At 58.8% G+C, this 12,516-nt stretch overlaps 1 protein-coding gene across 6 annotated transcripts in view; it reads left to right on the forward strand.

The window, feature by feature from the left end:
• The first annotated feature begins 23 nt into the window (after positions 1-23).
• PPP1R16A (protein phosphatase 1 regulatory subunit 16A) overlaps positions 24-12,516 on the forward strand; it is a 46,067-nt gene continuing 33,574 nt past the window's right edge. For 2 of the 6 annotated variants that reach the window (XM_025193689.1, XM_006037256.3), the window contains exon 1: positions 9,558-9,724. In XM_025193689.1, coding sequence (XP_025049474.1) covers positions 9,710-9,724 — 15 coding nt within the window. In that variant the 5' untranslated portion in view covers positions 9,558-9,709. Of the gene's footprint in view, positions 880-3,430; positions 5,720-5,960; positions 5,984-7,856; positions 9,725-12,516 lie in introns of those variants that run through there. The other 4 variants (XM_025193691.1, XM_025193690.1, XM_014526573.2 and 1 more) reach the window with 4 other exon arrangements.

A 12,516-nucleotide genomic window follows, 5' to 3' on the forward strand; every position in this document is an offset into this window, starting at 1 on the left:
CCGCAAGGGCGTTTGCTTCCCGGACTTTGAACTTGGCAGGCGGGGGTTGCGCGGTGCCTCCGCGTGCCGTTAGCGGGTCGTTTCCTTCAGCTGGGGAGCGCGGGGCTCGGGGTAGGGGTCGCGCTCTTTGGCTGCCCCTCGGACGAATCCCTCGACTTCAGCTGGCGTCAAAGAGCTCGGCGGTCTGCCGAAGCCTGGAGGGTCCCTGAGCTAAGGCTGGATAGTTCACATAGCCACCGGCACACGGGAGCGCTCCCCCGGCTGCTGTCGGCCCCCCCATCCCAACGAGCTTGGTGCCTGTTTCCAGCTGAGTTGCCTTGAGACCATCCCCCCCTTGGCATCAGCTCCGATTCAATCTGGACCTCGCAGCGCTAATACATATCACGGTATCTCAGCTCTCTGTAACCCACCCGGCTCTGTCTGTGTCCTCGTCTGTACGCAGGGACGCCGCCTGCCCCCCGGCCATGCTGCGTGGGAGGCCGCCGAGGAAGGAGAAGCTCTCTGTAAATGCAGCGTGGTCTCCAGGCTTGGCAGGATAGCTCGGAGGGGGTGCTGGCTTTCTGGCGTTCATCAAATCGGCGCTAAGGCAGACTTGGGGCGTGGTGTAGTTACCCCAGGGGCAATACTGTGGGGCTCCTTGCAATGGCTGGGTTCAGAGAGGGCAGCAGCACGAGGGTATTTGATTTCAGGAAAACACAGCCTGGGACATTAGGAGATCCAGGGCCTAATCGTGCACGCTGGGAGCAGAGCAGAGAAGAGCGTGCAGCACGACAGAGCTGCTGCCGGCTGGGCGCGACGTCGGCGCTGCACGAGCAGGGAGCTCTGGTGCGACCAGCCCTGGAGTATTTCATTCAGCACGGGCGCCGCATCGCCAGAAAGGTGCTGATACATCGGGGGGCTCGGGGCAGAGCAACAGAAATCTGTCTGGGGCTGGAAGGACTGACCAAGCAGGGCAAATAAGAGGTCGGACTCAGCAGCTGCATGGCAGGGGCATTCGGGGTGCTGCGGGGGGGAGTGGATGCAGGAGGGCAGACGGGGAGAAACCAGCAGTGTGGTGACCCTCAAGGGAAACTCCCTAGGAATCTGATCCTCGCATCCCCTGGAGGCGCTGGTCCTGGCTCCGCTCCTATGGGGGGGTCCTGCTCCTTCCCTCCCAGCAGGAAGCTTTGTTGATCTGGTGTTTGGGAGCAGCTGAAATCTGCTCCGTTCTACGCAGATGTTATCACGCGCCAGACATGCCATTGTGTCCCGGGCCGGGGCAGTGTAGGAAGGCCCCCCGGGACTCGGCTGGCTTGCCCTGCCTGCAGTGTGTTGTCTCCAAGCAGCCTCTCTGCTCTGGCCTCGGCTTTGGTCGAGTGCCTTCTGTTCCCAGGTGGGTTGGGCCTCCAGGCTGCTGTTCCCCAGGGAGCTTTTTCCCCCTTTTCAGTCTTCAGTTCTGCCTCGCTGGGCTGGGAGGTGGCCGTGAGGGACTCAGAAGCCCGAGGCTTCTTGCGTGATGATGACACACATTTCCTGTCTGTGTTTCAGCCCCCCGTGCAATGGCGCTTTCAGGAGGAAAGGCAGATGAGCTGTCAGCGGAGTGCCTTTGCGTGGGTCACGAGAGGCTTGCCGGGCATGCGCCTGACACGGCAGGCAGGGAGTTCAGAGCACCCACCCTGCAGGCCCTTCTGCCCTTCATTTCAGTAGTTGGCCTGTGTGCATCGGACCTCGGCCGGGCGCGTCACTGTTGCCCAGCTGGGATGTGGTGCTCAGTCTGTTCAGGGCTGATCACCCGGAGGCGAAGGGCTGGTGTCTGGGCTGCAGCATCTCTCTGGAATTGTCATGTTGCTCAGAGGTCGGACACGGAGTTTGTCTGGGATGGTTTGGACAGGGCTGATCTGGCCTAGACGTGGCCCCTACAGGTCCCTGCCAGCCCCACAGCTCTGTGGTTGCTATGAATTCATCGCATTTTGTGCCAGGATCCTTTCCTGCAGCACACCGTACAGCTCCCTAGAGCTCTGGGTCCCTTTCAGGTGACTGACAGGATGCATTCCCACTCTTCCCCCTTGACAGACCGTTCTACAGACTACAGAGTTCACTGCTGAGCAGTGTTTCCTGATCTCCGACCCCCGGTAAAAGATCTCAAGTCCCAGTCACTTCTGTTGCTCTTGTTTTTCCCCTGGTGTGGTGACGGTTTTGTCCTGGTATTGCGGTTCCCAGAACCGAGATGGCCCTCCCAGGGCTGAGAACCGCAGTGCTGCTCCTCAGACCGTCCAGCTCTTGCTTAGCACAAAGCTGGGTCTAAACACTTTGTGAATGCTTGGACAAGGTGAAGCAGCAGAAAGCCCGGCTCTGGGGGCATTCCCTGTGTTGAGCTTGCATCTCAAATGGGGCAGGTCCCTGGTGTCCCTAAGTTTTCCACACTGCTGAAAGCTGGTCCCAAGCATTGGCCTTGTACCCCGGCCTCTGCACAGCTGCCAGGGACTCATGATGGCCCTGCTTGCAGGGGACACCTCACGTCTCCAGGTTTGGCATGTGGGAATGTGGGCATGGCAGGCTCTGGGACGTCTCTCTGCAAGCACCGGGGATAAGCCCTGCTGAGAGGTGGAGGGTCAGGCAGGAGAAGGGTGGTGGGCCCACCAGCGACTATCACACAAGCTCGCAGTTGGTGCAGTACAAGGACCCAAGGACTGTGGGTTGGATTGCTTGCTCTCACTCCTTGGCTCTTCCCAGCCACCAGCTGAGCCAGTGTGGAAGTGGGGAAGGTAGGTAGCCCAGCTTGATTATTTGCAGATGAAACAGGGCCTTGCTCTGCATAGCAAGAGAGTCTCCTGCCTTCAAAGGGGTCCCCCACCTTTGGCCCCACAGTGAGCCCAGGTGCGGAGACGTGGAGCATTGGTGGGGGGTGAGCTAGAAGCAGCAGTCTCCAGAGACCAGCAGCTGGAAGCCAAGGGGAAGCCCCTGCAGTGTGTCACCGAGACCAGGAGAAGAGCCCTGTGGCCCAGAGGAGGTGGATGTCCGACAGGACCGTGGAGAAGGAAGCGAAGTTCACAGCCAGCTTGGTTAAGAAAGAAGATGAAAGTTGCCGGGATGAGCTGATGGAGGGGATGCAGACGGGAGCTCTGGCTGTCGGGGTAGGGGGTGTGATGGGGGGTTCTGCTTGCTGTCCCCAGGTAACAGCCCAGCGGAGGTGTCTGGTGTTTCTCAGGCCTCTGGGTTTTGCTGGTTGCTGCTCGGGGCCGGGAAGGAACTTTTCCTCCCTCCTGTTGCTGCACGTGTCAAGGGTTTTTTCCACCCTTCTTGTTAGGTAGGGCTGGACATGAGTCACTTGGGCCTTGTAGGCAGCACGTGGCATTGCCTCCAGCATAGCACTTCCTTTCTATAGCAACCTGGTTCCTGCACGGGCCACTATTCTGCACAGGCCGCTGCTTCTGGTGTTGGTGTCCCCAGCTCTTGTGGGGCGAGTTGTGGTGCTACAGGGCATCTGGGTGCTGATGCTAGGGGTTGTGACAGGTGCTTGTCTTTGGCTGCGGAGGGCCCTAGAGTCAAGCTGCCTGGTGCGTGCCCTTACGGAGGAGAGGCAGGACCCTGCTGCTGTTGGGGGCTCTGGGAGGATGTGCTCGATGGCACCGAAGGCCGGGGGAGACGTTATCGGTAGAACCCCTGAATCCTGCAAGCTTGCTGCTAGCTCCGTCTCCCCCAGCTCTGGCCTCTGATGTTCTTGTGATGCCTTTGCTGATGAGGGACGCCCCAGGGGGACTCGCGTGTCGGCCTGTTCCAAGGAGCTAGACCAGTTTGCTCTCGGCCGGATCCCCGCGGGCTGCTTGGGCACGGCAGAGACTCTTGCTGTAACTCGGGCTGGCTCTTTGCTCTGGAGTAGAGGGTGCTGGCACTGCAGCTGGCCTGGGCTGTACTGGAGCCAGACCTCCAGCGAGGACAGGTAGAGGTACAGGTGTCGCACACGGGGCTGCGTGGTGTGGAAATGGGCTGCTTTGTGCTGACCGGGCTCTGAGGGGTCACAGTTTGTGTGCACAGGAGAATGGAAACCTCTCCTGCTTCATGGCAGCCTTAACTCCTGCAGGTGCATGGAGGGGATTCCCCATCACCCCTCTTCCAGCTGCTGTTCCCCTTACTCCTTCCCCCAGTGCCCGTTCCCTTCCCCACTGCACAGACCAGACGCAGCAGTGGGGAGGGAAGGTGACCTGGGAAATTGGGCTTTGGGGCCAGTTGAGCCATTTGGGTGGGGGTCTGCATGCTGATTTGAAGCACCTCATCAGGCAGGGCTGGTCAGACGGCTCGGGCAGGACTGAGATGGCAGGGATCGAGGCACTGGGGAGTCTGCAGGGGTGTTGAGGACTGGAGTGGTGCCCAGGAGCTGTGGGTCATGCCCGAGAGGTTACATGAGGGTCCTGCACGCCGATCCTTGCTCCTTTGCAGCGTTTTGTCCAAACGGCGCGATGGCAGAGGGGTGCGCTCTGCCTCACCCAGCCTGCCCAGAGCCGTTGGGGGAATGACGATGGGGCTGCCCAGGCTGGCAGTGTCTGGAGGGGAGCCTGTGGGCAGAGGGCAGCACTGTTTTGAAAATATATAATTATAGTTTGCATCGACTGTTCACCCACTGAGTGTGCAGTCTACAGCCCTGTTCCCTGGCAGTTAATCTTCTTAAACAGTGCAATAACAGGGAGAAAATGTGTTTAAACAGACACGAGATTACTGGCTTGCTTTGTGTGCTCCTTTGGATGGGAGAGCCAGTGTCCCGGGCCCGCTGCACAGTCCCCTAGCTTCGCCGGGCTGTGAGTCGGTCGGTCTCCTCCACGGAGCCCGTTAGGTCCCCACTTAGGTGGATGTCTTGGGACTGTGGGAAGCGACGATGGCGATTCCATAGGAAACACCTCTCTTCTCTCAAAATCGGGCTGTGATATCCCAGCAGTGACAGAGCTGGAGGTGCTGAGGTGAGTGGTGGGGGCTTCTAGTTCTGCAGAGCTGAGGGGTTAGATCTACTCTCCGGGTCCCTTCCCATTTGGAAACTGCCTCCCTGTCGGGCGGTGTCCTGCTGCCGTTGAACTGCTGCTGTGCTCCATCTCCGAGCCGGCTGCGTTTAAGCAGCGGGCAAAGTCGCTTCCGCGTCGAGAGCCTTCTGAAGGAGCAGCACGCTCGGAGGGTAAGAGCGCCGGGCCTGACTCCGGCTTCAGAAGTTACCCGGGGGAGATGCAGTGCAGAGGGTCTCAACCAGGGTGCCGCTGGGGTGTCTTGAGATCTGTTTTGAGGGTGCCATGCAGTGCTAGTGCTTCAAGGCATGCAAACACTGTTCACAAGATGCCTCCAGAGACTGCAAATAGGAATCCGGAGTGTCAAAAGCATTCAGACCTGCTGGGGTCTGTCTGAGTCCTTGGCAACAGGAGAATTGCTCTAGTATTTTTCCGTTGTCAAAATAGTATTTTTCTGTTGTCAAAAACTGAGTGAGAACTGAGATGGCATTTCCGGGCCGGGGCGGCGGGGGAGGAAGCCTAGAGTCTACAGAGGTTGAAAACCAGTGCCCTAGTTGCACTGGGGCCAGCCTAGATGTAAATCCAGGGTAGTTTCTGCATCCCAGAATTAAATGCTGGCACTGATCATGTTCTTGCTGGGTGTTTCTGGGTAGCAAATCATCTGCGTGCCCTGCCTCCCGTCCGGCGGCTGGGATCTGTGCTGCGGAGAGCTGCGGGAACGAGAGCAGCCTGCTCCTTCCGCTCTGCGAGCTGTAGGTTGTCATATGTATTCATGGAAAACTAAGGCTTGCCTCTTTGCATCTGCTTAGCACATGTTCCCTGTCAGCAGAGCTCTGCTCCCTGCGCCAGGTGTTTCCATTAAACCTAAGAGTGTTTTAGTGAAGCCCAGGGCTCTGGTGGACTCCTCTCTCCTTCTCCCTAGCCCCAGTGGATCAGCCCTGTGGACAAGCTGAGCACATTCCTGGTTGTTTTTCCTCCGTGGTGTTGGAGGCGCGCTGGGTGTCGCAGGGATCTCGGTTTGTTGTGCTATATATGGCATTTCTCCTGGGCTGTTCAGATTCAGTCGCTCTGGTTTGCATGCAGTTTTCCTGGCCTCTGTCTATGCAAACAACACCGCTTCCCCTGGGCAACTCACTCGGAGCAACCCCGGGAGACAGATCCCCGGCTGGGATGTCCTGGTGCTGTCCCGGAGTGACAGACGGGGTACTGGGGCCTGGCCTTTTGGAGGTTCCCTGCTCTCTGGTGGCATGGCCTCACCGGGGTGAGCCCCTCATCCCAAAAGGGGCTCGCCGAGCTAGGGGAGGCTCCCAGCACGGCTGCTTGAGGGGAGCTAGGGCGTGAGTTCCCAGCAAGGGTTGCCTGTGCACGTGCTGTTACCCTGTGATAAGTGCCAAACCCCATTACATTTGCCAGGGGGCAGATCGCGGCGTGTAGGCATCTTTGTGCCCTCGCTGGTCTGGCAGTAACCTGCTCCTATAGCCAGGTCCTCGGAGAAGGGTGGTGGGAGGCTGGAGAACATCTCCTAAGGGGAGAAACAGCTGGGCTTGTTGCCTTAGGGAGGGCGCAGAGAGTGAGAGGAGAAATTGCAAAGTGGGGCGCGGGCCTGAAGGTCTGTTAGCTGCGGTTCTCAGTCATCACTTAAGGTTGATGAAACTGGAGCCGGGGTAGGAAGCTCTTCCTCGCACCGCAGGTACAAAGCCGTGGCACTCGCTGCTGCAGGGAAGCACAGCTGCAAGGGTTCGGACCCGCAGAGGATCAGGCCGTTCTGCCTGTGCGCGTGTCCCAAGTTCTCTCTCCTCTTGTTGTGGGGCTGAAGCCGGCTTGAAACACCTGGGATACAGGGCCATGAAGCAATTACTGCGAGGTAGAGAAAGGTGGGGAATTAGTGATGACCTGATCCGTGGCAGCTGCCTGCATATATGCGTTCACCATGAGACCAGCTTGCAGCCACTGACCCCTTGCAGCTGCTTGTTAGCACGTTCATCCAAGTCCCCAAAGGTACGGGACTTGTGCATGTAGCTTAGGCCCTGTCTGCCTGCGGCTATCAGCTGGGCCAGCCTGACTGTGATCTTGGCTGCATTAGAAGCCTCTCCTGTGGGAACTGGCAGAAAGGTGGAGTTGTGGTTGAAATACTGGACTAGCAGTCAGGAGATAGCAGGTCCCAGGACGGCTAGAGATGTGCCCTGTGCTCTCGGACACCTTGGTGCTTCAGTTTGCTTGCCGTTTGCACCAGGATGCGAATTGCTGCTCAGCTTGTAGGAGACCTTGGGGGCTACATGCATGACTGAGATCCTGGAAGGCACCGTGGGTCCTGGGAGAATCGCTAGGACGTATAGTGGAGGGAAGAGTCCCCTGTTCCCCAAGGTGCAAATTAGCACATCTCTTCCCTTCTCTCATTCAATAAGAGGCCTCAGTCCCTTCTGGGAATGTGTTTCCTCAAGTTGGTAAGCCCCCTGGCAGGGAGCGGGGAAAGGCTTTGTTCTCATGTGGGCTGCAGGCAGGACCTGGGCGACGGAGGATGGCAGAGGTCGCCACCTTGAACTGGACCTCCTTGAACTGTGGGACTCTTAAAATAAAGGCAGGCGAGGCAATCGTGTGCTCGGGGATCAGCAGCTGCTGCCGGGGAAGGTGCACTCGGAGAGGTTGGCCCTGCATAACGCTTCAGCCAACTAGAGAAGCTTTCAGCTGTCACCCACCAAGTTCGGGGTGGTTTGCTTCAACTTTGGTCACGGTTAATCCTGGATTAGCAGAGGGGAAAGCAGTAGTGGAGGGTGTGGGGAAGGGGTCAGGCTCTTGCCAGGAGGGTGGGCTCTGTGTGTGGCACCTCTCCCTGCTCCCCTTCTGCCTCAGGCTCCTCTCTGATTTGTTTCCTTGTTCCTTTCTTTGCAGGACTTGTGAAGTTCCTCCGGCAGGGCCCAGTCGGACAGCGCAGTCGCCCCACCTCCCGTTTGTCAGCGTGACTGGCTGCGGGGAGGGAGGAGTCCTGGCCTGAGCAGTCACTGCCAGGATGCATGCAGAGGAGGCTTAGAGACCCAGCAGCCTGGGGAGCGGCAGTGCAAACACTCGGCTTCCTCCTGGAAGACTTTGAAGCAGCTCCAGGCCTGTTGGGCTGAGCCAGGGCAGGAGGAGGTGTAGAGCGGGATTCCCTCGACGACAATGAGCTGCCTTGTTCTCCCAGTTTGCAGAGCACCTGGAGGAAAGTAAGTGGCCCAGGCGGGAGATCCCAGGGGTTTCCAGTTACAGCGGGCAGCGGAGGGTGCCTGGCTGGAGGGTCCGGAGTCTACGCTGACACACAGGGAGGAGGGGGTATGCGAATTTCTGCCTCTGCCCTCGCTGCTGCTCAATAGTTCATTTCCCCTCGCTCCTGCCAGGGGCTGCCAGCTTGTGGTGGAAGTGCTCTGGCAGTTCCCAGCTGCATCTCTCCTCCTCTGGGCTGCTCTGAACTGTCTGCAGGGAGCACGTGGCTGTCTCGGGCGGCTTGCTGAGTACCCCGGTGCCGGGTGGAACCCCGCTTGGAGAGCGCTGCTTGGACTGGGGCAGCTGCAACCGGGCGATGAGGAAGACCTCCCTTCCTGTGCTACCCAGCTTGGCTTTGGCTTGCTGAGCACAGGGGGCAGAAAGCTGTATGTTACCTGGGGAATTGGATCCACTTGGCAAGAGACCAAGTAGCTTTGCAATAATCCCAGCTGGGAGCGTGTCTGTGGATCCCTCCTGCATCCCTCTGCTCTCTGACTTGCCGAGGGACGAAACTCAGTGACTTAATAATGCACTAAAGCAAGGACTTGGCATGATGCTACCCAGCAGAAGAGGTGCAAATACCTGGCCCTGCCCTCCCAGCTCTTCTGCTTCCTTATAAATTGCTCTGTGGGTGTAGAATTACCAGGCCCAGCTCAGAGCTGCCGAGGGCTGGCGTGTCTCTGGAGCTGGTAGTGCGACTGTCCGCCTGCTGTGGGACAGCAACTGCCGTGAGAGCTGGGAGTGCTGTGGGGGCACCAGCGAGACCACGCAGGTGGAAAGAGGCTGCCAAGAGCTGAATCCCAATGAACGAAGATTGTGTTGTCCCTTGCACAGGCGTCTGCTGAGGGACGGAAGGCGGGAGTTCCTGGCACCGCCGCATTGCACTTCACTGCCTAGCACTTTTGCGTGGCTCAGAGTTCCCAGGAAAGACCCCTCAGCTCCTGACTGACGTGGAAGGTCCCGGGTGCCTGAGACATGAGACTGCCGGAGCGAGGAGGGAAAGTCCCATAGAGGGACAAGGATGGAGCAGAGCCCTCTCTTGCGCATGTGGGTGGCAGAACCCCAGCCCCCAGCCCACAGACAGCAGCTGTGAAGCAGGTTTGTGGCATTCAAGCGTTCTGGGACAGCGACCTGTTGCCAGACACTCAGGCAGGGCAGGTGATGCCCGCTGGGGACTGGAATCCTTGCAGCGCCCTTCCCTGCCCTCCCGGTCTTTGCCGCAGGCCCCTGTGTCAGCCCTCTGAGGTGGTTGGGTACCGCAGCAGCCATGGCAGAGCACCTGGAGCTGCTGGCGGAGATGCCGGTGGTGGCCAGGATGGGCACCCAGGAGCGTCTGAAGCACGCGCAGAAGCGACGGACACAGCAGCTAAAGAAATGGGCGCAGTTTGAGAAGGAAGCTCAGAGCAAGAAGGCCAAAGCCGAGAGGAGGAGGAAGAGTGGCGTCAGCCGGGAGCAGCGCGTGGTGTTCCCGGACAGCGTCAGGTTGTTGGAGGCGGCAGCTCGCAATGATGTGGAGGAAGGTAGGTGGGGTAGTATCCCCTGGCTGGGTGGGAGCTGGGAGTGGAGGGGAGGACTTGGGGTGCTTGCTTTTAAGATAGCTTCAAGCAGAACCCCTTCAGGGTCTGGCTGCCTGGGCGGTAACTGCCTGGGCTCTGGATAGCACCTCGTCCTCCTGGTCCACAGCAAGTCAGTGGATCAGTGAAAGTAGTTTCTCCAGGGCCGGGGGGCTGATGAGTTCAGCCTCCATTAGCTGCCCACTTTCCCCTGGTAGGAGGGAGTCACAAGGGCAGAGAGAGCAGTCCCTACACCCAGCCAGGCCCTGCAGCATAGCTGGTCCAGGGCAGCTGTCTCCGAGCAAATCTGCCACGGAACAGCATTTCTCCTGGTTTACCTGGGGACAAGAGGATAATTCTCCCCGTAGGAGGGTCAGGGGGGCAAGAGGGGGCCTGCAAAGGTCTCAGCCCTCTGGAAAGGGGGCACCAGCCCCTCAGGCTTTGCTTGCGATGTGTGGCTTTCTGTGCCCGCTGAGAGGCAGGCTCCCTGACAGAAATCTGGTCTCTGGGAACACGCCGTCCTGTTTACCTAGTCCCTGCTTTGAAGCCGCTGCATTATGAATGTGTCCTGTGACCCGCTGGGCGTCCTCGCCGAGGGCAGGACTGCAGAGGGGTCTTGATGCCACTGAGAGGTCAGCCCTCAGCACGGTTCCTAACTCGGGCCTCTCTGAATGGTGTGGGGTGGACAAGTGGCCAAGATGTGCCCAAGGCCAGCTGGGCAGTATCCTAAAACGGTGGTGACTTGGGAGCATCTGCACAGCTCCCCCCCAGAGTTGCTGGAAAGGAATGGTTCTGGGCCCTGTTCTCCATGGCAGTCTCTCCGCCCTAGGCTCGCAGCCCCATGGCCTTTCCCAGGGGGCTGCTTGTGTTGGAGCAAGTCTGGTGTCAGCCTCCTTCTCCTCTGACACTCCCTGGCATTGCACAGCGTGTGACAGCTTGCATGGCTCAGAGCCACCTAGAGAAGGGCCTGTCTTGGAGGGCACCTGGGGACGCCATGGTTTGGTTTTCTCCGGTGCCGTGAAGTGCGAAGTCTCCAGGTGATAGCGGCCGCATGCAAATCAGCCAGTGACGCACCAAGGAGGTAACGACCCGTGGAGGTGGCTCGGAAGGGCGAAGGGGCAGGTTGGAGGGACAGGGAACAGGTCCGAGGCCGTCTCAGGCTTGCGCTTCCCTGGCTGGTTGAGTCGCACCTGGTTCAGCCCCTTCTGCTCAGGTAGGGCTATGCCAGGATGGTGCCAAAGGCACAAGGAGCTGCAGAAGCTGAGGCAGGCCGGGCTCCAGCAAACAGCTGGCTTGAAGGAGGCAGAACTATGTCCCGGGCAGTCGGGAACGAGGGCCCGAGATGCTGCCGTGTCACCAGGACCTCATGTGGCTTGCGGGCGGGCTGCCCAGCTGAGTACCTGCCGAGACAGACTGTCCTGGCTGCCTCCAGGACACCAGGGTCTTTCCCCAACCCCTCTGAGCTCCTCTGACCCTCTCCTGTCCTACCAGCTCCGGTCGCACCTCATCGCTCTGGCTGTGGTTCTCTTTCTAAGAACCGCTTGCCTCGAGCTGGCGTGTTCTGTGGTTACTGGAGAATAACGGGCAGTTCTCCTAGCCTGTATCGCAATGAGATGCTAATCGCAATTAGATGTGAATAACGGCATAACTGCATACACAAATACAGACTGGAAAATGGCTGGCTGGGCTGCGGTACTGCAGAGAAGGATCTGAGGTAGATCGTAAGGTGAATATATGTGCTGTTGTTGCCAAAAACCAGACAAAATACAATAGCCCGCAGCCTCCTGAGCTGTATGAGCAGCAGCATCACCTGGAAATCAAGGGCAGTGATTCCCTGCTCTGTTCAGCCCCGGGGAGGCCTCCCCTGGAGTCCTGGGTCCTGTTCTGGGCCTTGCACTTCAATAAGGACACACGCAGTTTGGAAAGAGTCCAGATCAGGGGCCTGGGAGGCAAGACTGACGAGGACAGGCTGGAAGAGCTGGGGCGATCGAGTCTGGAGAAGAGATGACTGAGGGGGGATTTGATTACAGTCTTCAAATCCCTGAAGGGCGATGACAGAGAGGAGGGAGATGGGCTTTTCTCTGTGGCTGTCAGGAATGGGACTGGGAGCAATGCCGTCAAACTGCAAGAGAGGAAGTTGAGGTTGGAGGCGAGGAGGAACGTTCCCAGTCTGAGGGTGGTCAGGCACTAGAGAAGCGGTACAACCTCTGTCCCTGGAAATGTCCAAGAGCAGCTTGGTCAGACGTGTGCTGGGGTGGTTTAGTCAGGGCTGATCCTGCCTCGAGCAGGGGGGCTGCACTAGATTTCACCTTGCAAGGTCCCTTCCAGTGCGACCCTCCCATGGTCCTATGATTACTAAAGTGATTGAGGGACACGTGCACCAGGTGAGAGATCTCGTGGCATCTCTGCAGCTGGTCCAATGAAAGACATCGCAAGAAGCCCCTTGCCTCATGAAAACAACTAGAGTTCCCCTTGGTGGTAATGCCTTGGGCCCTGTTCTTGAGCCAGGCGCCCGCTGTGCCCGGTGCTGTACACACAGAACGAAACCCAGCTCCTGCCTCTGCCTCAGCAAGCCACAGCAGTTGGTGACCTCCGATTGCACCGGGTGCCAGCCAAGGGCGCGCTGGGGGCTGTAAATCAACCGTTGACTTGACAGTAATAAAGCCTATCTCTATGACCTCGGTGTGCTGCGGCACATCTAGGGCAGGGCTTGTCGGCACCTGATAACTGGCAGGCGGAAAACATTCCCTCTGAAGAGG

This window comes from Alligator sinensis, unplaced genomic scaffold (genome assembly GCF_000455745.1).
Source record: "Alligator sinensis unplaced genomic scaffold, ASM45574v1 scaffold446_1, whole genome shotgun sequence".
NCBI classification, from domain to species: Eukaryota; Metazoa; Chordata; order Crocodylia; family Alligatoridae; genus Alligator; species Alligator sinensis.